Source organism: Labrus bergylta, chromosome 23, assembly GCF_963930695.1.
Source record: "Labrus bergylta chromosome 23, fLabBer1.1, whole genome shotgun sequence".
In the NCBI taxonomy this organism is placed as follows: domain Eukaryota; kingdom Metazoa; phylum Chordata; class Actinopteri; order Labriformes; family Labridae; genus Labrus; species Labrus bergylta.
In genome coordinates this window covers 11,668,899-11,695,966 of record NC_089217.1, presented here as the reverse complement: position 1 = coordinate 11,695,966, position 27,068 = coordinate 11,668,899, and the positions used below count along the sequence as shown (strand labels likewise).

General features: G+C 39.8%; 1 protein-coding gene across 1 annotated transcript in view; it reads right to left on the bottom strand.

Moving 5' to 3' along the window:
- Positions 1–27,068, bottom strand: part of ccdc146 (coiled-coil domain containing 146) — a 48,137-nt gene that overhangs the window by 2,643 nt on the left and 18,426 nt on the right. Inside the window, exons 5-22 of the mRNA XM_065951617.1 lie at positions 24,870–24,927; positions 22,962–23,044; positions 22,666–22,759; positions 22,492–22,565; positions 21,279–21,506; positions 21,080–21,169; positions 19,989–20,085; positions 18,739–18,831; positions 17,503–17,670; positions 16,662–16,750; positions 15,301–15,465; positions 14,825–14,900; positions 14,145–14,293; positions 13,813–14,041; positions 4,107–4,217; positions 3,738–3,875; positions 3,100–3,225; positions 1,295–1,417 (exon numbers count right to left, since the gene is read on the bottom strand). Coding sequence (XP_065807689.1) covers positions 1,295–1,417; positions 3,100–3,225; positions 3,738–3,875; positions 4,107–4,217; positions 13,813–14,041; positions 14,145–14,293; positions 14,825–14,900; positions 15,301–15,465; positions 16,662–16,750; positions 17,503–17,670; positions 18,739–18,831; positions 19,989–20,085; positions 21,080–21,169; positions 21,279–21,506; positions 22,492–22,565; positions 22,666–22,759; positions 22,962–23,044; positions 24,870–24,927 — 2,191 coding nt within the window. The remainder of the gene's footprint in view (positions 1–1,294; positions 1,418–3,099; positions 3,226–3,737; positions 3,876–4,106; positions 4,218–13,812; positions 14,042–14,144; positions 14,294–14,824; positions 14,901–15,300; positions 15,466–16,661; positions 16,751–17,502; positions 17,671–18,738; positions 18,832–19,988; positions 20,086–21,079; positions 21,170–21,278; positions 21,507–22,491; positions 22,566–22,665; positions 22,760–22,961; positions 23,045–24,869; positions 24,928–27,068) is intronic.

The window sequence follows — 27,068 nt, the reverse complement described above, 5'->3', positions numbered from 1 at the left end:
CTCCAAAGGCTGATTAAAGTTGGATCTATGATTTTAAAAAGATTCATTAGAGAGATTAAAGATTATAGATTATTTGGATTGGCACACAGGGTTTTGTGTGTCTGGGATAAAATAGTATCCAGAACAAAGTGTGCTGATATGGCACACCTACAGTTTGTTTAGTGAAGTACGAACAAATAAGGTCATAAATATACCTAAATGCAGTCTTACTCCCCAACACGACTCAGATTGTAACCACTACAAAGTGAAAAGTAAAAGACTTGTAGTTAGACCAGAAGTCTTTAAGCACTTGTGATCCCCCCACAAAACTGGTAACATCTGAACTCCTTCATATGCAGTTTCTATCTGTGGGTGAAAAATGTCTTTCCTCCTTTATAAGACTAAAAATAAGTCTTTTAGAATTCTGAGATTGGCGGACGAAATTGATTCAAACCCAATACGGATGATGGATCAATTTCTAACCGTAGCGCGCCCCCCCGCTGAGAAAGAAATATCTTCCAATGTGCATGAGAGTCCTCTCCCCTTTGACTCTCGCCCCACGACGGCATACAAATGAACTGTTCCTACAGCTCAGTGAGACTTCAAAGAGGTGGCGATTTTTCTCATGCATATGAACAGTTTATCTGCTGGCATGTGATCTGAGGAGCTTCATAGAAAAACAAGGAATAATAGCTTTAAATGCAACAAAAAAACAAAAAAAAAAAAAAAAAGGGGGGGTGGGAGGGGGCTGCCAATACATAAACAGGAAAAGCATTTGTGCTATCCAGCTGAGGAAACAATTTTACATTTTAGGAAGGAGCTTATAACGCAGGATTATCAGTGGGTGAGAAGGAAGGAGACAGCTTAATTGTAAGCTCAGACACTCATAAAAATAGGAAGTACCAAAATGTAGTCTGTTTGGACTGATCAGTGTTTTCTCAGACGGGCTGCAGACAGCTGCACGGGCATCAGACACAGCTGATCCCTGTACAGCATGTGTGTCTTTCTTTGTGTAGACAGCCTCTTCTTATGTTTGTCTGCCAGTCTGCCCTCCTTGTCCTGTGTTGGTACTTATACTCCCTCTAATCTGTGTGAGAGTTTCAACCCACTTCTCTGTCTGGGTCTGTGCGTGCTCAGGTAGGCCGCAGCCCTCTGTCCCCCAGGATCTCAATCGATTCCTGCCCTGAATCATGTCCCCACTCCGCTTCTTTTCCCTTTGTCGCTCTATCTTCTTTTCTTGCCCCTCAGTGCTTTCATCAATTCCTGACCAGTGATCATTGTGAGTGTGTGTTGGTGTTTTTTTGTTTTTTTTTACCCTCTCTCTCTCCTCTTTGTTCCTCTGTCTCCTCTTCTTCTCTCTAAGCATCCTCTTCCACTCCTCCTCCATCTCGGGGCACGGTGGCAGGCCCTGCTCCAGCTGCTGCTGGCACCTGTCCATCTGGAAACATAACAACATTCACTTTGTATTCCTGCCACTCCTGTCGTCCACTCCGCACTGCCCCGCCTCAATTGGATTGTAACCATTCCCAAAAAAACAGACGGTTGCATTAGTGTCAGATTTTGGGCAAAGTTATACTTCTGCATTTTCTACTTGGGGTTTGTGTCAATGTAGCGCTGCAGGCATACATCAGCTGCAGGGGTTCCTCAGGTTATTAACACTGTTTGCCTGAAACATTTACAAGGCATGTGGGATATCTTCTCCCTTTAAGTAGTTTAATTTTACATTAAGACAAGAAGCTGGGAGACTCTCTGTTACAGTCAGAATTTCAAAACATTTTGCTAAAGTGATTCAGCTTGGGCTCCAGTTTTTTTGCTTAGCCTAAATTAAAAACACACGATGGCTGGTCATTTTTAAAGCGTATCTTAAGCGTTAGCTCGCCCCTTATGTTGGATTTGACTGAAGCAAATAATGGTGTTTCTTAGAGTCTTTCAGCTCAATGTTTCGTTTTTTACGGAGTGCTAATTCATGTCTGAGTTTACCCGTCCTGTTTCCAGCAAAAGGTAGCAAAAAAACAAAACAAATAAACAAGTAAAATACGTTACAATGTAGAGTACATCTATTCATTAGACATAAACAAACAAGTGTATTGTATTTAGCAGCTGGAGAGCCACATGCTTCCCACAGGACACAGAGCAAACAAAGCAAAAATAGGTTATAGTGAAGACTAGACGTGTAATAATGAACCACATGCTGCTTTACAGCTTGACTAGTAAGAGGACAGGATTTAAAAAATGACCAGCTAAGTGCTTTAAAGGTAAATTCCTTACAAGAGCGGGACTATTCAGTTAAGTGTTATGACAGTGTTAATGTGTAGTATACACCACAAATACAGATTATTAACTTAGCTAACAACTGAAAAATGTCCCCTGTTTAATGTTATATTTACAACTCAGAGCCACTATATAAGGTTCACTTACTGTTAATATAGCGTCGAGTCTTTTGAACATTGCTAGGAGTAAACAGCTCAGTTTGCTTCAGTTCGATTGAAGGCTAAATGCTAAAGCTAACACCTTGCTTAAATGTAAACAACAACAGAACTTGACTTGGTTGCTTTGGATACAGAGGTTGCTAACAGGCTCCTGGTGACAATGTAAAAAAAAAAAAAAAGAACCTGTGAAAGATTCTATAATGAGCTTGTGCAGCAGTTTGACATCACAGTAGCTCTTCTGGGGTGTTTGATCGATTCTCAGATTCTGAGTTAAAAACAGCTGCTCTCTGTGACTTTTTGTAACATTGCTAAATATGAAGCGTGAGTCCCCGGTGCTTCAATTTACTGTGTTAGTGATATTTCAATTATTTCTTTTGTCAATGTCTCATTTGTTATGGAAATTGTTATTGGATTTGTATTTTGTCCCCCAGTGTTCGCCTCTTCATCTGTCGTTCTTTGCAAACAAGCCAATTAAAGGGTTGGAGGTAAATCATGGGACATCTCAAAATCAACAGCAACTTTTCTTGTTTTGCTTGATTGAGTTCAGCGGAGAGTGACAGGATAAATGGGAGAGACAGCGGGAGACTGAAGATAGAGAGAGGGAATGTGTGACTAAGATCACACAGATTTTTTGGACTCCAGACCCACAACATTGTTGTTAGTGTTATGAGTGACTGGGACCTCCTCCAACCTGCAGCTCTTTCTCTTTGATCTCCTGCTGCAGAGCCAGAGTGACAGCTTGCTTCATGGAAAGTTCGGCGGTGGCGGCCATCATGCGGTGGTTGGTGTCGATTATGTGAGCTCGGAGCTCGTTCAGCTGGAGGCAAAACACACACACACACAGAGATAAGGAGGGATTTCACACTCAACATGTGCTTAGATACAGAATTCTTGTTTAGACTGACATTAAATACAAATTATGAGGCTAGTCATTATAGTCTTATCTAGGCCTGTTTGGTTAAACTATAGTCCTCCTTTTGTAGCTGTAGGTGTCTAAAATACATGTTAGAGTCAATAAGTCTTGTTCCAGAAGCTTGTGTTGAGGCTCATATAATTGGCATGTATGTAAGAGGCATATGGACAATCAGGCAGAGAGACAGAAAGAGCAAGTACGAGGAAATCCTAATGCTTGGTGAACTCCTTTAATGCCCTCTGTGTTCTCCTCACATGGACTGCACATGCTCCTTCAACAATGTGTAGAGATAAAGCCTGCACCGTCTGTGGACTAACTACTGCATGATAAGAAGTGTTTGTGTTTGTTGTATACAGTAGTTGTGTATGCTCCAACTGATCCTTCTCTCTGAGTGCAAGTGGCTCTGAGTGGTCTACCTTCTTTGCCAGTGAGAGTTTGTCCTGCTGGCAGCTCTCCGCCTGCTCGCTGAGCGGCTTCGAGAGCCGGGTCAACTGGTCCACGAGGAGTTCTTTTTCCAGCACCTGCCTCTCCCGCTCTGCTAGATTCACCTCCAGCTATACGTGAGCAGAGACACAATGATTATGTTCCTTTTATTCATGAACAAAACTGTAAAAATTAAAGAATGATGACCTACCTTTATAAATAGGTACAAGGTGCAGGGCTGGATAGCAAAAACTACCTTACATATATATACAAAGTTTGCACACACACACACACACACACACACACACACACACACACACACACACACACACTCACACTCACACACACACAAGGTTGCGTACCTGCTCGATCTTCTTGACGAGTTCAACAGGGGAGGGGTCTTTGCCTTTTAGCGCTTTGTATTCTACTGTTCCATTCAGACGCTCAATCGTCTTATCTCTGGCTTCTGACAACTAAAAGACAAAGAATTAGAGACAGAAAGAAAACTAGAAAACAAGCTGTAAGTGAATCGTGTACTTATAAGATATAAATACAAACAGGCGTCATACAAAATGTAGCTTTCAGGTCACTGTGATTGTAGTCTAGCAATGAAAATAATTCAACAGCTGCAAAAAGGACAATCCCCTACACATAAATAAATAAGTAAACAACATAAAAGTATAAAAGTAAGACGTCTATAAGTCAGCTTCCGTCTGTGTCTCGAGCACCTTCTTGTTATTGCACAGTGGGGGAAAAAAAAGGCTTTAGACATTTCTCAGCTAAATGAGTCTCCGACATGGAAGCTATTTCAAAATAGGTGACGAGCTACAGGCAAAATGTGATGAAAGAAACCACAAATTAAAATACCAGAGGATCCCTCTAAGGGGTCACTTTAAAAAAAAAATATTCAGACATCCCCGAAGACGGCAGAAATAGAAGAGTAGAAAAGGATACACAAGAAAAAGGAGGCAAAAAGGCCAGCAGGAGGACACGAGAAATTAAAGTGAAGTAAAGGGGACAGTGTAGGAAATGTTGGATTCAGGCCTTGAGCTGACACTATTATCTTGAAACAGCCACAATGGCTGAGTGAGTGGATTAAAGTGGTAAGGAATGTAGTAGCACTCTCGTATCAGCCCGGGAAACGCTAAGCCTCCGCCAGCCTCCAGCTGCTGATTAGCTTAGCTTAGCTTAGCACCGAGAGTTTCCGCAAAAAGTAGTCTTGATGGTTAAACATTTGTTTGTTTATAAGAAAGCTCTACACTGCATCTTTAAATTAATCTATCAAGCAAAAATGTCAAACATAGAGTGATTGAAGCGCTCGCACGCAATGACTTTCTGCTTTTCTTTCACTCAAAGTGCAGAACTTTAAACTCCCAAAGCTTCAAAAGATAGCCAATATGTCAGGCTGGACTTTGGGGTAAAAGGGGCATACATTTTGCATGAGACCTCGAGACTCTTTTGATTTGATGGAACGGTGCCGTAAATAAACTCGATGATACAGAATTCATACTCATGGTACACGGGGAATGATATATTTCCGGGACTTTGAAAGGTAATGTAAGAGGACATAAAAAAGAAACTTGATGCTACGCGGTAAATAGAACAAATCTGGGTTTGTGAAAGCAAGCACTTCAGAAACTCATCTCTGGTGCATTTGATGCCATTTCATAAACTAAATAATTCATCAGCCCTATGAAAACATATTGAACTCATTTAAGAACAGAAAGTAATCTGTGATTGCAGCCCTAAAAACCCATAAATCTGAAAGAGGATTGTGAGCCATTGCAGCTCCTGGATTCACCTGGTCAATCAGTAGGTTCAAACATAATGAAGCATATTGTAATGCAGATTATAGAGACAAATAAAAAAGAAACGTGGTCTTTTAACCTGTGCTAAGACTAAAGATGGAAATCAGCAATTAAAGTAGCCGCCGTATCTCAACAGGAAAGTTAATGAAAAAGCCCAATGGCCTCATTGCAGTGGAATGAATGTAGCGTTTACATACAGATATAAGAAGCTGGAATGATCAAGGAACCATGACAGAAGGCCATAAAAGGGACGTAAGCGGAAGATTGAAGGAGGAAAAAACCTAAAAAAGAAAGAAGTGATGCACAAAAAAAGGATGCCTGGAGAGATTGGAGAAGAGGATGAAGATATGTGAAAACATTGATTGGCTGCATAGCAGTGAAGAAAGAGAGGAGCAGGGAGGAGCAGAGGAGGAAAACAGGGTGTTGAAAAATGTTGTACACAGGCGGTCTGACCTGACGTGACCCGGCTTATGAAACAGCAGCTTCTCTCCACTCGACCGTACACAACCTGTGTGTGTGTTTACGCGCCTGTATCTAATGCGAGAGTTTATGCGGCAGGCTTGAAAGACAGCGTGGAACAAAGTGATGATTCCCATTTCCCCTCCTTTCACGGAAGAGATTAATGAAGATTAACTGCCGACATCCCCTTTAGAGGATGCTTCCTACCTTGAAGTCACATGACCCCCGTCTTAACTTTAAAGTATGACTGTCATGTGATTAAATAGAGTGTTTTGTAAGGCTTAAGTTACAGATGTTCAAGAAGAAAAAAGAGATGAGAGGCAGACAAACGCAGAGATGGAGATGCAAGGGGAGCAGATGTACACGGAGAGACTGATAAAAGGTTGACAGGCAGAAGAAGATAAAGTGAACAAGAGCAAAGGAGAGGCAGCATAAGGCCCACAGTGAGAAAGGTTGGAAAAGAGAGGGAGAGAAAGGTTGGAAAAGAGAGAGAGATGGTATAGAGATGTGAAGGAACAGGAACTAGGGTTGAGCAACAGGGACCAGGGTTATCTGCAGTTTTCACTGAGAGCATGACTTTGGTGACAGCTCCTTGTTCATGGTGTGAGGAATAAGGTGCATGCTAAGTACGTTTAATAAAAGTCAGATAAGGCAACACAAACGGGCAAAGTGATCCTACTTCCTGCTCGTATTGCAAATATAGGGTGTTAGAGTTCTTCAAAATCCAACTATAGCCACACTTTTTATTCGTATATTTTTCAAATCCTCATATTGTTAAACAAAGAAAACACTGTTTTGAGGACATACTGTATTCAAAAATAATGGGCAAGACTTCCCCATGATAAGGCTTGATTGACATTAAAGGAATGTCTTTACTTTAACAAGCCCACATAGCACTAAGTATCACAATATCCTTTTACATGGTACTTTAACAACATTCAAAAAAATCACACCAGTTGTGTTGTAGAAGTCATAATCCACTCAGAAGCCAAAGAAAGCTCGATTATATGCTTTTTTAAAATATTGTCACACTCATGCCAATAAAGCTAAGTCGATGGATGCTTGCGAGCTACAGGGTGAAAGCCAGCTAGTAGGTCTGCACTACATGAGAAAAACATGCGATAACATTGTTCGAAATGTCATTTTTAAATATGAAGTGTAATAAATTAAGAGTTTAAAGTAGTTATAACACACAGTTTACATATTGTTCATGTTTTACACACAATATCTGTGTTGGTAACGTGATCATCTGACTGCAGAAGAATGGCCTTTATATTCAGGCCTCCTTCCATTAGATATAATGTACATGCTGAGTAAGAAAGCACTGTTTGTTTAAAAAAAACATTTTTCTTTGGACTTTCATTTTGACTTTTGCAAAGTGTTCGTTGCAAATGCTCATATCGGGGTTATGATTAAATTGTGATATATACGCGGCCCCACCAGTAAGCTTCGTTGAGTGGATGCAAGAATTCAGAGCATTTACTTCACTTTTTGGTTATGTTATTCAGCACTTGATGAGTTGTTGTCGAGCTCCTTTACAGTCAGTTTGAAGTTCTCCCACAGTATGGAAAGAAAGAGGGGAGTGGCTAGCATTAGCTGTCTCTCCTGCAGGGGCGTGTCCAAGAGGGGTGGCCAAGGGTAACATAGGATAGGATAGGATAGTACTTTATTGATCCCCAGAGGGGAAATTCGGGCGTTACAGCAGCACAGACAAGAAAGCTCAAATACACATTAAATAGAATCGATAAGAAAAATAAAAATAAAAATAAAAATGAAAACAGGGGGTATATACAGTACGAAAATGAATGTTGCTTAATAAAGCAAGGAAATAGACGAAATAAAGAAAAAAAAGAGTCGGAGCTGCTGCAACAGGCTGCCGACTCTCAGCGCCCGTAGAGGGTTTCTCACCCCTTGAAATCTTATTGGCCACCCCAGGTGCCACCCCAAAATCCTTGACTATTATTGGCTATTTACCTTGCTGAGATGGGACTTATGTTGAAATCCACTATTCAGGCTGTGTTGCAACTGGCAGCTCGTAGTATTCAGTTGCAGATTTTTGTTTTAAATTGTGACTTTGGACGCACATGTTGTTTTGAGTCTTTGAAAAATGAAGCTAAGAAGATGTACATGTTGCCATTATCTTGTGTTACTTGAAAGCGGATGTGATTAGTGCAGACGGAAGGGGTAAATTAATGCTCTTCATTCATATGTGTGCACACAAACTTCAGGTCCCCCCCTTCACAAGTCAGCGCCCTAGTTGGGCCACCCAAGTCCAAAAAGTCTGGACACGCCCCTGCCTACTTTAGCATAGTTGTGGTAATGGCCTAAAAACATATTTGATGGTTCTAAGTAAGGGTATAGAAAGAACTGACATTGTTAGAAACAGTTTTTTAATTCTGTGTCAATCTCTTATCTGAGGGTAAATACAAACCCCAACCATGAACCATTAGTGGGCCAGCTTAGACCTAGTCCACAACAAAAAAACACTAAAAGTCAAATTGTTGTCATTACACTGATTTTTTTTTTTTAACACCTTTATAAAATCAAGAACTTTGGTTCTAAATATTTTCATTTCACACTAAAAAGAAAGACAAAAGGTCAATATCCCAAAATAATGCAACCTCAGCTGTGATTTCAAGAGGCTGAAATGGCTGTTGGATTTGTAAATGTATGTACATCGGTGTATTTCCATAAGATACTGATTTAATGCAATACCGGTGCTAACATTGTCAGCCAGTAAGCTGCCAATAATACAAGACTCTCTGGAGAATGTGTATGTAGGGGGGTTATCACAGCTGAAGAACAGATCAAACTTCACTTTAGTGGAGTAATTATAGCTCTGAAAAATCAATGAATAAATTTTTTGCTGTTTGCTTTGAGTGGTGTATTGATTTGGTCAGCTAGCTTAATGCTATGTTGCTATATTCATGGTAAAAAAAAAACTCACTGCATTAGAGATGTTATTTATGTCGGAGCTTTAAATGAAGAATGACTTTTTCACACTGTGGGAGAGTGAGCAAATTTCAAAGTGTGTGCCCACTCCTGACTTTTGAGTTTGATTGATCTGTGTACCACCCTCATACGTGACAACCTTAAGCCATTTAAACAGTGCATGATGGATGGACGCGGCCCGTCTCTGTCACTCTCCTTCTCCTCTATCCAATAAATCTTTTTTCCACCCTCTGTTGTGTCCTCGTTCTTAACATTTTCATTGCCACCCTCCCGCCCTCTGTTTGTATACACTGATGTTTGTCTTTCTCTTTGTATTCATCTATCTCTGTGTCAGTGTCTGTGTTCTGCCTGCCTGCCTCTCTGTTTTCTTCATCTCACACTCACAAACAATCGCTGCCTTCTTGGCTCATGAATGCTGTAAACTGTTGCACACGTGGCAGCAACGACGCAGAATAAATTAGCATACGATCTCCATAATTTTGCTCAGTTAGTTAGTTAGCTAGCGTGATGGTTAAAACAGCTGCATATGACAGAGTGCGCGCTTAACAGCATAAGATTAGAAAGAATTAATGAACTTATTTATATACTGTTTCTGAAAAGGAGGTTACAAAGTGCTTCACAGTTAGAGAGCGTAAAAGACAAAGGGACAGATCGGTGAAGCAGAGAAGGTCAGTAAAGTAAAACAGCAGTAAAATCAGAATCATAATAAGGTTATGTAAGGTTAATTAGCAGAACATGTGAGCAGAGGAGCTGAACAGAACCTTTATAAGCCTCAAATGAGGAATAAATTATAATTGGATATTAAATTATGCCTTTTATCTTTGTTTCTATAATACAAATTTGACAGCATGTCACTTAATATAAGACACAAATTCCTTCTGAATGTATTTACACAGGTAATGACAAACTGAAGTTATGACCAAGTCAGCTGTTTGCTTTGCTTATAAGGGTTCAACCTGCAGAGGGGCTGATTTTATAGAAGTGATCATTCTGATCATAATATCTTTAAATAGACGAATACATTTACAGTGTCAGATGAGGGAACTGATGTGAACGCATATGAAAAGTTAACAGGTATTACATACACTGTGGGGTTTAAAGAATAAAAGCAGCCCTGACAGTCTGAATTCCTGAGGCGAGTCACACCAACAAAAAAACAAAACAATTCAAGAGTCAATTTCAGTCTCTAACTGGGGCGCAGACAAAGTTAAAGGTTAAAGTGAGGCTGTAAAATGACAGCAAACTGAGTGCCAGACCGTGCATCACCTTAAAAGTAATAAATGATTGAATATGATTTAGAGAGACGTCGCCCCGAAAGTGAATACGAGCAAACCAAGGTGTGCATGTTCTTTCCATCTGTAAAGCCAGTGTATAAATCATATTAAAAATCTGCTGCGGGGAGTCTGGAGCAGCTGCTGACTCCCTGGTGGTCCGACTATATAAGATGCTAACACTGGAAATGTGCAACAATGCTATGACTATATAGTATGAGGGGAAACACATTCACTTTGCAAGACACCACTCACGGCAGGTTTCCCTATGGTGGTAATCAGCTCCAGACAGGTTGGGCCAAGATTTAGGAGGGACAGACAAACGATATGACTCACCACCTTAGGGACGCTGCAGTACGTCAGCTCCTCCCTGATGTAAATCCTCCATTACTGACTTGAGTGTGTGTGTGTGCATTCTGAGTCTAACTCCTGGTGTTTGTGATATTATGTGGCTTCATATAATAGAAGTACAGCTCGTCATTAGAGGACTGTAGAGCGGTAGGTACTCAAATGTTGCCGCGAGGCAATTATGACAACTTCCCCAACACGGCACTGATCTGAGCGTGTGCACTGATGCGTGCGCTCACCTGTATGTGTGTTTGAGCTGTCAACGCGCCACCAACTCATAAACAAGTAGTAAATTCAAACTCTGACACCAAGCTCTGTTTATTTTGCGGCAATTAAAATTCCTCTGAGCAAATGAAAGCCTCAGAGTATATTGAACTTCAATAGTCTCACAGATGGCCCGATTTATCTTTGTCAAAATTTCCCATCAAGAGGAGGGGGGAGGTGGTGGTGGGGGGGGCTCGCCGTCTGCAATGAACAGATAAACCGGTCACAGATGAATACAAATACAAAAATATACAATAAATCGACAGCAAGGCAGCTGCATGGAAATTGAATTCGCATAGAGAATGAATTCACAGAGAGGATGAATTGAGGAGGCAGGCTTTTTTGAAAAGAGGAGCGACCCATGTGATCTACTTTTTTTCTTGCACCCAAGGGAGGCAGACGGCTGCGATTTAGAAAATGATTTGCTATTTACTCACAGGACGGAGAGAGACGTAGAATGAGTGCACGGATGAATGCATCACTGAACAGATGAATTGATTAACTAATCAGGATGCTAACTTTTTTTATACTGCGATTCTGCAACAGTGCCATGACAAAGCTCTACCAAAGCTACCTTTGTACTTTTACATTGAATCTGCGGTGGTGTAATATTGCAGGTGGGATTTTACATTGCATCACAGTGTTGCACCAGAGGCAATGCGAATTAGTGTCTGGATGCTAAAATACACACAGTGAACAGGCTAATATGCAAATGTTCTTCAGGTACAATTTTTTCAAGCAGGTTCATCATCTTAGTAGGTGTTAACATTTAGCATACATTGCAATTCATTCTTAGGGTGAAATTAAGGTCTACACCATATGCCATGTCACTCCCTCTGATAGCTTTTAAGATATTTCAGTCTGGACTCAAGTTGTTGACTGACTAACCAGCAGGCACTCATTGCCATTCATAGAGCAAGCTGCTTTCTGGCTAAAAAAGGAGAGAAGGTTGGAATGTACCGGATCTTTGGCCAAATGCAAGGTCAAGCAGAAAACAAAAAGGGAGAAGAGAAGAATGTGAAAAGGGAAGGGATGGTGGACGGGACTTTCTAGTAAAGAAAATAAAAATATACCACAATAAAATAATTCAAGAATGCCTCAAGGGGAAGAATAAAAAGAGAGTGTAGTCTGATAAGGTGAGGAGGGAAAGAGGAAAGAAACAAATCATGTGAGACACAATAGAATACAACAGTGAAAGAAAAAATATGGCACCAACAAAAGGCGTGTTGTACCAAATGATAAACAGCAGAAGGAGTAAACAGATGGAGAAAAGGGAAAGGGGCGTTTTGTTTTTGTTTTTTTTTGTTTTTTTTGAAAAGCAACACATGGTGAAGCCTGTTCCAACACTGCGTTCATCCAAAAAGGCAAAAGACTCAGATGAGAGAAGTCTGGTCCAACAGAAAGTGAAAAAAACACTCCCTCTGATCCAGAGCAGCAACACACCCATTCCCATGACGCAGCCACTGGCAGGGAAACGCAGCGTGTGTGTGTTTGCCTTTCTCAAATCTCTCTCCTTCAATATGTCTGTCACTCTCTAAGTAATGCAAAGATGCTTGAGTGTGTTTGTGTTTGCGTCTGTTTTTCTATGTAGAACTTTTGCTGTGTGGTTGCTTAGGGGTGTCTCGATTGGCTTGCTTCTTCTTCCTCTTTCTACGTGTTTGTCTGAAGAGTTAAGTTAGCATAAGTTTTGGTTCCGTCATTGATTGTACGTCTGAGGACACTCGACCACAGACAGGTCACCTAAGAAACTATTTTTGAGAGGGTCAGCCCCCCCCCCCCCCCCCCCCCCGAAAAAAAAGGCTACAACATCAGTGACATTCTTTAAGCCTTTGTTGTGCAAGTGATTCAGACTCTGCGCTTGCTTGCACCAGTTTAACGTCAAATCTGCACATGTCAAACTTTTCATGCGGATTGCCGTCCAAACAAAACACTTGGGCTGATTTTACTGCACGCCAAGAAGAATAAATGATTTACTTATTGGATTTAACACCAAGCCCTCCTACTCGATGTGTCTCAAAACAGAGATGGGCTCATTAGTGGTGAAAGTGAAACGTTGGGTGCAGGTGAAGTCATCTTGAACTTGTACTTAACCTTTCTTTCTGGAGTTCCCCTAACTTTACAAACACACACACATAAAGCTGAACAATAACCTGAGACACTCACATGTATAAACCATCATGTACAATGAGGACTTTTCCCTGATTTCACATAAATCACATGAAACCAGCTGCAGGAACATACAAACACATAGCTGGAAAACATTTAGGACATTTTGCACTTTTGGACACTAATATGGACACAAATATACAGACTTTGCCAGAAAGTCCAAGGAAATCCAAGGAAATCTTGCTCATTCACACACAAACACACACACACTGTGCAGCATTCATCATCTGCTCACACCAGAGAGGAACTAAATAACAAGAAAAAACTGCCCCCAGATCGGAATATGAATTCAATAAGTACTGGATATATTGTTGCACAGGTACAAAACTGCATATGTGCAGTGCATTGTTTTGTCAATGTAGCTTCTGGGAACTTTAAATCCTCTGCCCTGTTCTAGAGTTTTTTAACCTCTTATTCGGCAAGAAATATGCAAAGATTCACAGAAAGGAGAAGAAGAAGTGGGCGTATAGAAACTGCCACGAGAAACTGTCATCAGTGTTCAACAAAAGAGGAATGAAGGATTGCCATGAAATTTGTCTTTTATCCATCCTCAACAGTTTCAAAGATTGCACATCTTTCCGCCTACATCTTTTGCAAGTAATTAGTTTGCAGCTCTTAAAGTTTACACAAAGAACTTATTTTCAATCATACTTGTTTTCTATGTTCTTTCAGTGTACGACTGTGGATACAAATATAAATAATAACTTGCATATTATGATGAATATGCTGAATGGCCCCAAAAGATGCACTTTTCACTTGTATCTGTGTAAGGATGTTTACTTTCTGGTCAATTCTCCCACCTCAATCTGCAGCATGGTGATATCTTCCTCCAACTTTTTCTTTAAAGGCACCTCCTTCTTCTTCAGCTCCGTCCGTCTCTTCTCCTCGTTTATTGCCAACTGTAGGTCTCTCATGTCCTTCTCCAGGCTCTCCAGCGCCATGTTGCCCTTGGTAACGGCCGCCTCCTGGATGTTCACCTTTTCATAGTAGCTGAATAAAACCTCCTCGTGCTCCAGCAGCTGGATGCCACTGCAGACGACACACACAGGGTACAGATCATAATTTACATTTCTTAGTCTTAGAACAAGCTTTCATGCAGCATCTAGTTAGCAATGCATTATTATTAACATACAGGGAATTGCGGCGCTGTATGGCTGTTTCTTGATTGCGATTTATTTCCAGAAGTGCTTGTTCCTGGAGGTTGATCATCTGTGTGAGTCTCACTGACTCCAGTTTGTTGTCCTCAAACTCTTGACTGATCTGATGGTGCTTCCAGGCAGCCTTTCGCACAAAATAACCACAAAAAAACACAAAACAAAACAAAACAAAACACTTTAAACACACATTTGTCATTCTTAATTAGGAAAAAGCACTTGTCTTGGCTAATGTCGTCGTCTTTTACGGGCTATGGAATTAACTTACACTTAAGGGATGATAAACAACCGCTGCAGTAGACTACACAAGTTCACTAACTCTTATAAACTGAGTACTGGGCGTTGCTTTCTGAATATGTTTTATGTAACACAGAAAGATTAACACAGGGGAACTTTGAGTTGGGCTCCTTAACTGTGAAGCTGTCAAAAACAAAGGTTTAAGTGTCCGGCCAGAAATCTTCAGTGCTCCCCAAACGTCTCAACAGCCGTTTTTACTCTGCGTCTCTGTTCAGCTCTGTGGCCTCCTGAATCACAATACTCCATAAAACTTATGTAATCAATCTATTTAAACTGATCATCAACAACTGATCATGGAGAGCATGTTTGGACTTCTCTCATGCCGATGTGCTTGTGTGTTTTAGTGGGTGTGTGTCTTGACCTTGGAGATGTCATTGTGCAGTTTGTCCCTCATTTTGGAGATATTTGCGATCTTCATACGAGCCTTTGTGAGTGATCTTAAAAAAGATAAACACAAAAAAAAAAAAAAAAATGAAAAAATGAATCTCAAATGATTGACAATAACATGGATGCAGATATAGCTTCAATGATTGGTTAATGAGAAATGTACTTGTCAAAAGATAACAAAGAGCTGTAAAGATCTATTAATTTTTTTAACTAATGCAGCGTTTGTGGAAACACTATTAAGGTTCAAATGATGTATATTTCTTCATTTTTATGTATTATTTTACTGTTCATCTTAGTCCTACAAATAGACCCTGTAGCATCACTGATAGTAAATCTACATAATAAAAGGTAGAAAATGTGGAGAATCTGCATCAGGTGAAAAGGCACTCAGAAAATCTTTTTCACAGACCTTCAGTGCTTCTCTGTAAAAACACACGCCCACACACTCACCTGTCCTTGTTGATGGCGATGGTGCGTTGGATCTCCGTCTCATTTTCCAGCACCTTGACCTGCTCCATCAGCTCTGTGATTGCCTGGGAGGCAATCTGCTTCAGCTTTACATACTTATTCTTCTCCTCCATAATCATTTGGCACAGCTTACAATACTGCGATACCCTGAGGGGAGAAGCACTGATTAGTGGAGAGGCCATTGTGGATCTGGATTACGGGACTTAACGCCAATCAAGGGCCTTTGAAAAAAAAAAATATCATTAATGGTTACATGTTGCTTGATAGAATTTATGTACTGAATAATGCATATCTACAGCCAATGAGTATTTTCATCGTCTGACTTAGGTGATATAAAATGACCAGATGTGGTCTACATCTGGATTTGAAGATTCAATGGGCTTTATTTGCTTGTTTGGCAATATGGACACAAACGTTATTCACTGAACATCATGGTGTTATCTTCATATCACACATTATTTAAAGAGTTAAAAATATGAGGTTTACCAAGATAAACATGGTGAAACAACTCTATCCGTGCTCATAAAATGATAAGTATATCAAAAAGTTGTTATGACAGAGCAAAGTTTAAATGCATTGTGACATTTCATTCATTTCAGTTCACAGTTTGTGCAAAACATGCGAGTTGTGAACAATGCCTGCTAAACAGGAGAACAGTTTTCTCATTATGATTATAGACAGAGCGTACACAACATTTAATTATCATCCTGCCGTGGTTTTTGCTCGACATGATGCAGCTAACGGAGCAGATTCCATGTCAAGTGCATCCACATCAGAAGCCGTCTGTGGTGGTGCACACCCTAATTGAATGCACTGCAAGCGTCAACTGTTAAACTGGGTGGTACCAGTCGCATTAGTCTGTGTCTGTACACTGAAGTATGACCAATTAGAAAGTTCTGGTTTCCTGCCCAGGCAACATGTGCAGATGTCTGAATTAATTGTGAGCCCAGCTGTTACACAGATCAGAGCAAGCAAACAAATAACAAGGGAATCAGTTATCATTTGAGAAACGAGTCCCATCAATACACCGAGTACAGGAATTCAATCCGCATCATTTCTGCTGCTGCATGTGATGTGAAAAGCAATCATTTAGGCGTTTATGAAAATATCTTTTATATTAATGCGACATCTAAAGGTTTATCTCTATAAAAAAGAAAAAACTAACAAGGAGGGACTTAATGCCAAAGGCAGGAAACATGGAGACAGGCAGGTGATTATTCTTACTTACTACTGCCTATTAAAAGATTAGTAGCGTCTTTGTAACTTCTTCATCATGACACAGGCCTTTGTTTTTAATAAAAGGTGGCTGACAAGGAAATAAGAAGAGGAAACAACAGTGCCACCTGCGCTGCAGCATAGTACTCAGTTTGTTGTGGTCCATGATGATTAAGGCTTTTTCTTGCAGCTCCTGCTGGATGTGCTGGTTCAGCTGCTGTGGATGGAGTTACACAGGTAAAATTACAGTATCATCACTTCCATGTGGGTGTGTGTGTGTGTGTGTGTGTGTGTTTGTGTGTGCTCATAAAACATCAACCTTCAATTGTATTTGTGGGTTAGCAATTTTCAGTGATGTAGCAGCTTTTCCTCTGACAGTTTTAATGCATAAAAAAGGGAAGCTTAGCAGTTCTGACTTAGTGTACAGATTTTTCTGAAATAACCAACATTTGTTTGGAGCCTGTTATTGATTTGGGTTTTATCATTTACTAATCAGGTGTCTGTTAATGCAAGTGTAGCTGTAAAACATTATTTGGAAAGGAAAAAAAGAAGTTACTTTGGATTTTGGTTGGAAAGAGTCAAATTTTTGAAAGTAATTCCAGATGAAAATAAAACCCCTAGGACTTTAGTTTCATTTTTTTTTTTTGACTCAAATTGTCTGGTGTCTACACATTTGCAAATCATACTGAAATTGACACATTATGGTGGCAGAGATATTGATAGGGAAGTAAAGCTCAGACATTTCCACTCATCATTTTTGGTCGCTCTCATGTCACATAAAGAGTGCCTGAAATAAAATAAAACCTACTTTAGCTCCTCTTTGATGTTTCTGACACATTCATGCATATAATATGCATGAATGTGTTTGCATAAGTGATTCAATGTACAAATAAAAACATCAAAACCTATTTTAATTGCACATTTTGTGTGTCAATATGTGTTGTGTGTGTCTGTATGTTTGTATTAAACCTCAGCCCTAAGCCGTTCACGGTGCTTCTGGCCCCTCTCCTCGGCCTTGATCTGTGTCAAACATCGGAGGTTATGGAGTTCTTCTCGGAGGCAGTTTGACTCCTTCAGCAGCTCCTGAATCATCCCGTACTGCTGCTTCTTTCTGCTCTCCTCCTCTGCTACTGATAGCTGGGTTGGAACATATTAAGCATCGTTTTGAGTTGAAAAATGTCACAACTGCATTTTGCCTAACGGCAGATCGGCAGAGCAAAGTGGACTAAGTGTGCCTTAATTCTAAGGAGCTGGATAGAGGACAGTTATTGAAACTTTCCTGTGCAAATGAAGAACTTTCCCCATAGTAATCATATAGAAAAGGGTAAGACTAAGAACATTTTTTAAAAAGTTCAGAATTTAAATTTAACTTATTTAAAGCTCCTGTGAGGAACTGTCTGTTTGTGTTGTTTTTGGCGCCCCTTGTGGACAAAGCTGTACCTTTTTTTCATTGCTTTTCTGATTTTGTCAGTACAGAGAGAGTTTCTTACAAGAAATCTCACCATATTTCCTTTTATATATCAAGGGGCGGCTGTGGCTCACATGGTAGAGTTCGTTGTCTCCTTCTAACCGGAAGGTCGGGGGTTCGATCCCCACTTCCTGCAGCTACATGTCCAACATCACCTTTGGAAAGACACTTAACCCCAAGTTGCTCCCACTGCTTTGTTGGCGGCATATGAATGTGTACGGATGGTATTAGTTACTTCTGATGGTCCCTTAACATAGCAGCTTCTAGCATCAGTGTGTGAATTGGTAGGTGTGCAATGCGCTAAACAAGCTCAAGTCCATTTACCATCAAAAGTATCACTCATTGTGAATGATAGCTGTAAAAAAAAAAAAAAAAAAGCTTCTTCAGCGACCTGGAAATCTTTTTGCCTGACCCCTAACCCCCTCAGCAGGGGTTTGTTGCAAAAAAAAGAACTACATTATATAGAAATCATCAATGTTGTTGCTGATGGTCTTTATTACTAACTCACATACATATGGAGTACTCAGTATTCATTTCAGTCTGTTTCATAAGGAGCTACAACCTACTCACAGGAGTTTTTTAAAATCAGTTTTATAGATGTTGAATCAACATGTACAAGAGTACATCTTCAGAATAAAAAATACAGAGTCAACAAAGAAAGATCTGTTAGAATTAGTGCTACTTTACATTCCACAGTCGCTTATGATGATGTTTCCACACACACACGATATTCCTACCTGTGTTTCAAAGCTGACTCTGAGAGCATCCACTTCTTTCTGAAGCGCCATCCGCTGCTGAATGCTGGTCTCTCTTTTAGGAACAGCCTCCAACTGGAAACCCAAGTTGGAATATCAATTAAAAAACCAGTCTGTTGAAACTGATGATGCACATGCACAAACTTTACCGACTGTCAGCTTTGGGTCTTCTTAAGAAAAAGCTGCACATGTGTAATATGATCTGTTTCTGTGGTTTCTTTTTCTACTTATTGAAGAAAAATTAATCATGGATATCCAGTAAGAAATGATGAAATACAAATCAAATCTAGTCTCGTATTGATATTAATCATTGATGGAAAAATAATTAATACTATACATCAATGTTTCCCTGAGTATTCAGATAGTTGTTGGATCAAGTGACACTGAAACTCTGAAACTGATGAATAATAAATGCCTTTAGGGGTCGCGATGGCCCCTCTCTGCAGGGTTTCAGGCCTTTGTGTGTAACATAAAAAGCTCCATATCCAAAGAATATGAGTCCCTGGTAGACCAATAAGACAAGCTCAGTAGGGTTAAGACTTTCTAAAAGGACAATGCGGTACCATTATTTGCGTTCCAAAAGCAAAGAATACGCTCAGCAGTTTAAATCAGTATATGCAGTCATGCTGGGTTAAGTTTACAAGACAATATTCTTAAATATCAAAGCCATCAATCACATCCTTCTTCTGGAGATTAATGATGCATTTATGTGGTTATCCCGCAGACTCCACGTCTGAGCCGTTGCAGTCTTTTTATTTATAATGATTTACTGCTCATGCGAGAGTCGTTATTGATTGGCAAATTAGCCGAAATGCATGAATGACACTACACCGCTGCTTTTGTTTTTCAATACATGTGGAATTCCCAAGCGTGACATCGAGATTTCCTTTCATATTACGCGTCTGTGAGATGTGCTGACACATTTCCCATGACTGTCCCTTTTCCTTTCCTTCTCGCTGATGAAAACTGAACATCTGTAAAATTAAAGGAAGCTTCAGAATAATCAAAACAGCCTCGTTGATTTAATGTGGGGATTTACTGTCACCATGACAATTTCACCCTCGAAATGTTCCCACACTTGTGCCAAAGCCGGGGAATATTTTCTAACCAGCGGTCAATACCAGTCATAAACATAATTTTGCCAACTGTGCTCCAACATCACAAGTTTAGTGGTAAAAATTAAGCAAATGCTTCTTCTATACTCTTATTAAAAGAGGTAATCTACAGGTTACCTGTGCGTGTAGTTCATTGGAGATGGACTGTGTGTGTTCTAGCTGCTCAGTGGCAAAAGTCAACGCCTGCTCCAACCTCTTTAGGGCTTGCATCTGCCTGAGGAAAAAACACACCTTTTAAATATTGATCATAATAACCTCCCTTGCATTTACAAACACATATAAAGAAAAACCCTTTATAATGGGCTTTTAATAAGAGTTAACTTATGCTATGCTTATTGCTATATCATCAATATCATATTTTGATATACAGCTCTGATGAAGCTCAGAATTTAAAACAGCATTTTTCACTCAAGACTATTTCACTGTATCAACCTCGACTTATAATGATGGACCTTTTGGATGTGCAGGAAACACATTTCATTTATTAACATTATACTGACTGAACCTGTCGCCGTGTCTGAGATTTAAATCGTCAATGAAGTTACAACCAGTGGGTCATGCATAAACAAGCCCCACAGCCTCTCTTAATGGGGAGACACACTGATCGTTTCAGCTGCTGTGGGATCACTGCAGGTGTGTAATAAACTCCCAATGCACGGTGATAAAACTGCAAAGCACGAATCACGACGACACACAAACTGCTGCTGGACAACACAGCATGTTAACAAGCATGTTGGTGAACACACGTGCAAGCTTTTTGCTCAAAAACGGAATAAATCATCAGGACAAAGAATGAAGAAAAAACAATAACTCAATCTTATCGGTCAATAAGTCAGAGTCCTCCTCTACATCTTCCAAGTCTGCAGTAAAGTAAAGTATGCAGTAAATTCTCGAGTCCGAGTCTAAATCTGAGTCATCGGTGTTCGAGTACAAGTTGAGTCAAAAGTCTGGAAAATCAGGACTCAGGTCTCACAACACTGGCAACAACTACTTCAGATGTTGCTACTGGCTTTTTGAAATGTATCTAAAAAGTCTTCAGTAGATGGAAAAATGATGCACAGACTGGAAAGATTTATAGAAACACTTAACTGCAAGGACCACATATTTCTAAATATTCTGACTTTATTATACAGAGTGTACTGAGATGTATTAATATGTGAGGAGTCATTTACATTTGCAACAGAGCTTGCTTTGACATCATCCTGTACCTGTTTTTCTCCCTGAGCTGCACAGATTGGCTCTCATACAGGTACTTTCTGTCACACAACACATTCTGCATCTTCATTTCCAGGATTCCTCTGGTGAAGAAAAACACACAACATGTGACAAATGTGTAATTAAATCACATATTTTTCTTGTAATTTCTATTTATCCATTTCTTTTTTTTTAACGCCCTGGGACTCATACCTGTTCCCAGTTAGTTCAGCCTCTTCCTCCTGTTTGACCTCTTGTTCTTTTACCAGCTGTCTGCCCTCCCTCTGAGTGGCCTCTACTTTGACCCGGAGACCCTCCAGCTCCTCATTCAGCTCCTTCTTCTTCCTCCTAAGAGATTGGTTACACAGCTCCACCTGCTTCACGTGCAGTTCCTTTTCGGACATCTCTATATTTAGCGCTTCCATTTTCTTCATTGCAGCTCTAATGTGTGTAGGAGAATAATAAAACATTTCAAGTTGTACAACTGAAGACCAAGAGCAGGGTATCCACTGTGACTCTTCTCTTGCAATAGAAGAGTGCACATCTTATGAAATAACAGCATGTGTATCCATATTTTACACACTTCCCCCCAGTGCCCCTCAGCTTTGTGAATTTCAAATTACAAGTCATTGCTCACACGGCTCGTAGAGACAGTTCCAGTGCACCACTTGCAAGGCTAATATTAATTTGAAATAAACATAAAAGAGACTGCAGAGAAGCTTCAAGTGGAGCCATTCTCTGGTGAGGAAGCTTTTGGACTTCAGCTGCACTCCAGCTTCAGCAGCAATAAAAAAATAATGATGTATGTTGCATGTGTTGGCCTTTAAAAAAGGAGGAGGACTTGCATCTTTAAATTATTAAGAGTTTGGTCATTGCAACAAATTTTCCTCTATTTTTTGAGTCCCTCATTTTGACTCAAATATGCATATCAGAAGTTGTACTATCCATAGAACATCAAAAGAACTTTGGCTGTAAAGAAACAATTCCAAGTGGAAACCAAACAGCAAGAACAAACCTGGGATCTGCTGCTTCTTGCAGGAAAATTAAGCAAATCTGTAGCTCCAGTTTTGCACTGATTGTGTTTGTTTTTCTGCCCTACATTACGCGGGATCAAAAGTTTACAATGAGCAAAAAAAACAATTAGCTGCAAATTCTTCTCTCCATTATGAAAGCTCAGATCTCATCCGGTTTAATCCAGTTCTTTTGTGTACAGGAGATCAAAAAAAAGGGAAGGAGATAGATTATAGAGGGATTTGTGAAAACAGAGGGATTGTATGAATCAGCGAGTCATTTTCTAAAGATATTTCTTTCTCAGTGTTGTCTCCCTTAAGCATCATAACCAGGTCATTTTTATTCCTAGTGTTACAAATATCAACTTTGTTCTTCTTTCCAAATAAAAAATATGAAGGTGTTAAAATGTACTTACTCCCTTTTAGAGTTTTTCCTCTTGACCTCCTTTAAAATCTGGTCGGGTACGCTAATGAGCCGCACTCTCTCAGCCTACAAACACAAAATTGAAATGTAAGACAGCAGATTTGTTTTGCTATTGATGTTTTGCTGTGAGCTATGTCAACTGACTCACACATATACACACACACACCTCTTTGAGCTCTATGATCTCCATCTTGTCTTCCAGCTCCTTCTGTTCTTTCAATATCTGCGTTCCATGGGCTTCAACGTCTTCCTTCAGACTTCTGTGCAGGGATTGAAGGCAAGACGGACGCATAAAGACTCGTTATTTGAATCATTTTGACAAAAAGCTGTACATCTTACAATTGTCAAGGTAAAGAGAGGCTCAGAAAAAGCAATGCAGTGAAGGTTGAATATGGATGCCTGCAGGCAGGGCAATGTGGGAAAACTGCACGTGGCTCACTGAACACCAGCCAGATAAAATACCTGAGTTCCAGTTGTTTCTGGGCAACTTCTTTCCTCAGATCTTCACTTTTGTCCTGCAGGGCCTTTGTTCGGCTCTCCAGCTCCTTGAGGACAACCAAACAGTTAGAACTTTAGATCAAGTGGTAGACTATCACATCGGTAATGAGGATTTAATTGAGTCAAGGTTTCAAAAGCACTTTTTTGTCTCATCTTAACTCTTACATGCTTTTTTTTCTGAGGCTGATGAAATTACTTTTGTCCTTAAATGCTTAATTTTACAGCCTTTTTAAGAAAATACAATCATATGTATTACACAGGTGGTTTGACTTTGTGGTCATCGCTATTTTGTTATTTTTTGACCCTGAAGTTAATGTACTAAATATGTCTGAGGGTGAGATAGGACCTATGGGTGACGGGCTTAGAACCTAAAGATCAAACCTACAAACTCACAAGAAAATGTTAACTTGGGTATAAAACAAGTTAGAAGTAGGGCCTTCTTTACAACCAGATGACTGACCCCCTGCTGGCCAGTAGAAAGAATGCAGTTATAAAAGGGACTTCTTCAGACCTAGAGGCTAGATGTCGTAATTTGAAACTATCTGTGGTAATAAACAATGTTTTGGTAATGTAACTATTTCTATTATTAACATAAACAACAGCTACTTTAACCCGCTGTTATTAATTCAACTTTGATGCTTGCTTGTGGCTTTATCCATCTGCTGTAGAACCAGTGAGAAATGTAATGTGTGAGGATTAATAGGCTTTACATTTTGTCACATTTGTTGTGTGTGTGTTTGTGTGTGTGTGTGTGTGTGTGTGTGTGTGTGTGTATGTGTGAAAGAGAGAAGAATGCAAACTCCCCCTCGAAACCTTGAGTGTTTTATTAGATTTAATCCCACGCTTGATTCTGTAGGTCCAATGGGAAAACGTCTCATAAATGGCCCTATCACACGTACTCTCTTTTACATTTGCACAATAAATTGCTTGAACTGTTCCAGTGAGCAGTTTTTCCTACAATGACTTGAATATTTGATTCGATCGACTCAGCACAAAGACAGGTGATTGTAAGATAAATTGGTTAGGTTCCCGCTGTAAGTTGTTATTTAGTTTCATTTCTTTGAATCAATCGTAAAATTAAATGCCACCTTGACTTATAGGAATTGACAGGGTTTTTTTTATTTTTTTATAGACTTTGGAAATTACACGAGCCCGAGGAAACGAAAGCAGAATTGTATTACATTTGGAATGTTTGTTTTTTGTAATCAGTAATTAAACAGTGGTTGCATAATTGAAGCCCAAAAGGGTCGAAAATCCAAAACATAATTAAAACTGTTGAATTTATTCAACAAGTTCCACACGGCTCAAACTGTAAGCTTCTTTTGCCAGCAGCCACACAAGCGAAAAGAACATTGAGTGAAATTTTGATGACGTGAATTGTGAATTGTGAATGCATTCTCCTTCACATTAACCTAAGGGTCTCATGTTTTTATTCTGTGTCCTCTGATCAGATTCTCTTTTTTCTGAACACAATAACTGATTTTTCAGTGCTGATGAATGACTGATATTCATATAGATTCTAAAGAGTAGAAATGAGTCGGTATGCTATCAGCTAACGTCCAAGGACTAGGCTAGGGCTGTGGTGTGAGTCAAGCTCGTTGTCAATTCCCCTGTAAAAAAAACAAAAAAACGCAAGGACGAAATCTTTTTCAGCTCATCTTAAAGCCTGAATGGGAGACAGAAATATGAAAAATGTTTTACATTTCAACAAATAGCTCCAAAAAGAGCCATTGGCAAGTCATCATATAGAGGGATTAAGCATGAATGGAGGCTTAAAGCAGAAGTCATATTTATCCCCTCTGAAGACCTGCTGTCTCAGTGGTAATCCACAGACTCTGAAACTACACCTGGATGGTGCAATGATGAACTTACAGCAGGTTTGGGCTGAATCTCATTCTCCCTCTCCAGATATTGCTTCTCTTCCCAGAGACTGCGGAGGGGTGAGGTAAGGTGAGTGGAGGAGAAGAGAGGAGAACATTTTTAAAAGAGAAAACAAAATGAATGTGTTATCAAGGGAAGTAAAAAAAAAAAACATGGTACAGGTTCTGGGTCAGCAGAAAAAGGAATGCAATAAGGGTAGAAAAGGCCTTAAAAAATACATTAATGTGCAGTTTCCAGCCGAACTAAACTTGTGCTAAAAACTCCAAAAAGTCTGTTTTAATGTGCAAAACATTATTCTATGAATTCTTCATCTTGCCGCCTAGATGCTTCTTGAGCAGTTAATTAAAGTCAGTTTGAAACAATTTCCAGTCAGCTCCGTCATTGTGAAAAACCTAAGAGTGGCACAACATGCACAGCTACACATTTCACAACGTAAATGATATTTATCTTCCTGACAAGTTGATGTATTTGAATATTAACAGATACACAGAGAAAACTGGGGAAAAAGTGCTGAATTCCTGTGAAGCGGTTTGGCTTAAGATTAAGGACTCAAAAATGTTTAAAGGCATATTTGCATGGCGAGCATCTGTCTGTCATATGCAGGCCGCTGGCTATTTGGACAGAAGAGAGAAGAAGGGAGGAGATGTGAAGAAGAGTCAGGAAGATATAAGACCAAATGTATCTAAACAAAGAGATGATGGGAGGGCAGGAGCGCTCACGACCTCAAAGCTGTCACAAGTAATGTGCAAACTCAGTGTTTAATATTGTCTATAACTGCATCCTCAGAGATCACTCTTGAAGTGCTTTTCATTTAAAAGTTCAATTACTGCTGTGCCTACAGCTCTGTGCCTCAGTGTCTGTGCTCTGCGATCAAAAATTACTGTATCCTACCGATCATACCCACTCAATACAGAAGTGAGTTTATGTGCTGCGTGTGTCTTCACCTCTTGAACTTACTGACACTTCAACTGCCTTCACTGCTAAACATTTAGAATCTGTACTCAAATGACCCAAATGTTAGCATTGGAAGTGTTATGGTTTCTGTTTGTAGTAGGTTTGTAGTCTAAGTTGTATAGACCAATCACACATCAGCAGGCTTTGTATAGAAAGCAAAAACAGGCAGAACTCAGTCTGCTGTAATGACACCCAGGCACCCATCAGCGGTAATCTGATGAGGACTACAGCTATCTACACACTGTTCAACAAAAAGTGAAAGACTTGTTAATTGCAAGTTAATCACAAAAAGAAAACAGTTTCTCTCTCGATTTCAGCACCTACACATATTTGGCAGAACAAATTTCTATACTTCCATTCACTCAGATAGTTCAAATGATATCAGCAGCTGTCATTGTCAATTGTCAGATAATAAGTGTCTTATCTCTGGTGCTTTTACTTTGACAGTTATTTTCAGCTGTTGAAAAGAAAGGAACAATTTCATACATATTTTGCTGTTTAGTTTGACTTTCTTAAAAAGAGAATCCATCCAGTAAGTAAAAGAAATAGCTGAATTGTTTATCTCACCATAACCTTAAAGCATTTGCAACCTGTAAAAAGAGGTCACAATGAGTCATTGCATATTTTTTAGGGGTCATGAGCTAAAATGTTTGGGAAACCCTGCTGTATGTTCTCTTGTTGCTTAGCAATGTTCCACTAACATCCCTTTAGCCCTTGAAAAGTTCAGTTTGTGTACAAAAAAGGAGATAGTAGAAGTGGGTTTGTTATTTTCCACTTGTGTGTCCGTGTGTGTGTGTATGTGTGTTTGACCCGTTTGACTAATTGGACACACTAACATGGTCGTTGAGTGAGCTTTTGGTAGGAAAAGGAGAAACCTGTGGCCGGAAGAGGAAGATTGGCTGCAATGAGAAAAGAGGCTGTGTGGGTGTGTGAGTGCGTGTGTGTGTCCATGCATGCATATACTCTCTTACTGTACACAGTACACACCTACTTCTCCCTCTAACACCCCAGTTTCACTTCTATGTTCTGCCCTTACTCTCCTCAGTCTCTTGGTTTCCTGTCAGTGTGTGAACTTCATCTCTGTGTATTTTGGCATGTGTGTGTGTGTGTGTGTGTGTGTGTGTAATCGTTTGTAAGATTGACAAAGCTACAGACAAATCTGAGTTTGTATTTTCTTGGATCAAATGTCATTTTTATTTCTTTCAGCTGATGCTCGATCAGTATCAGATTGAGAAT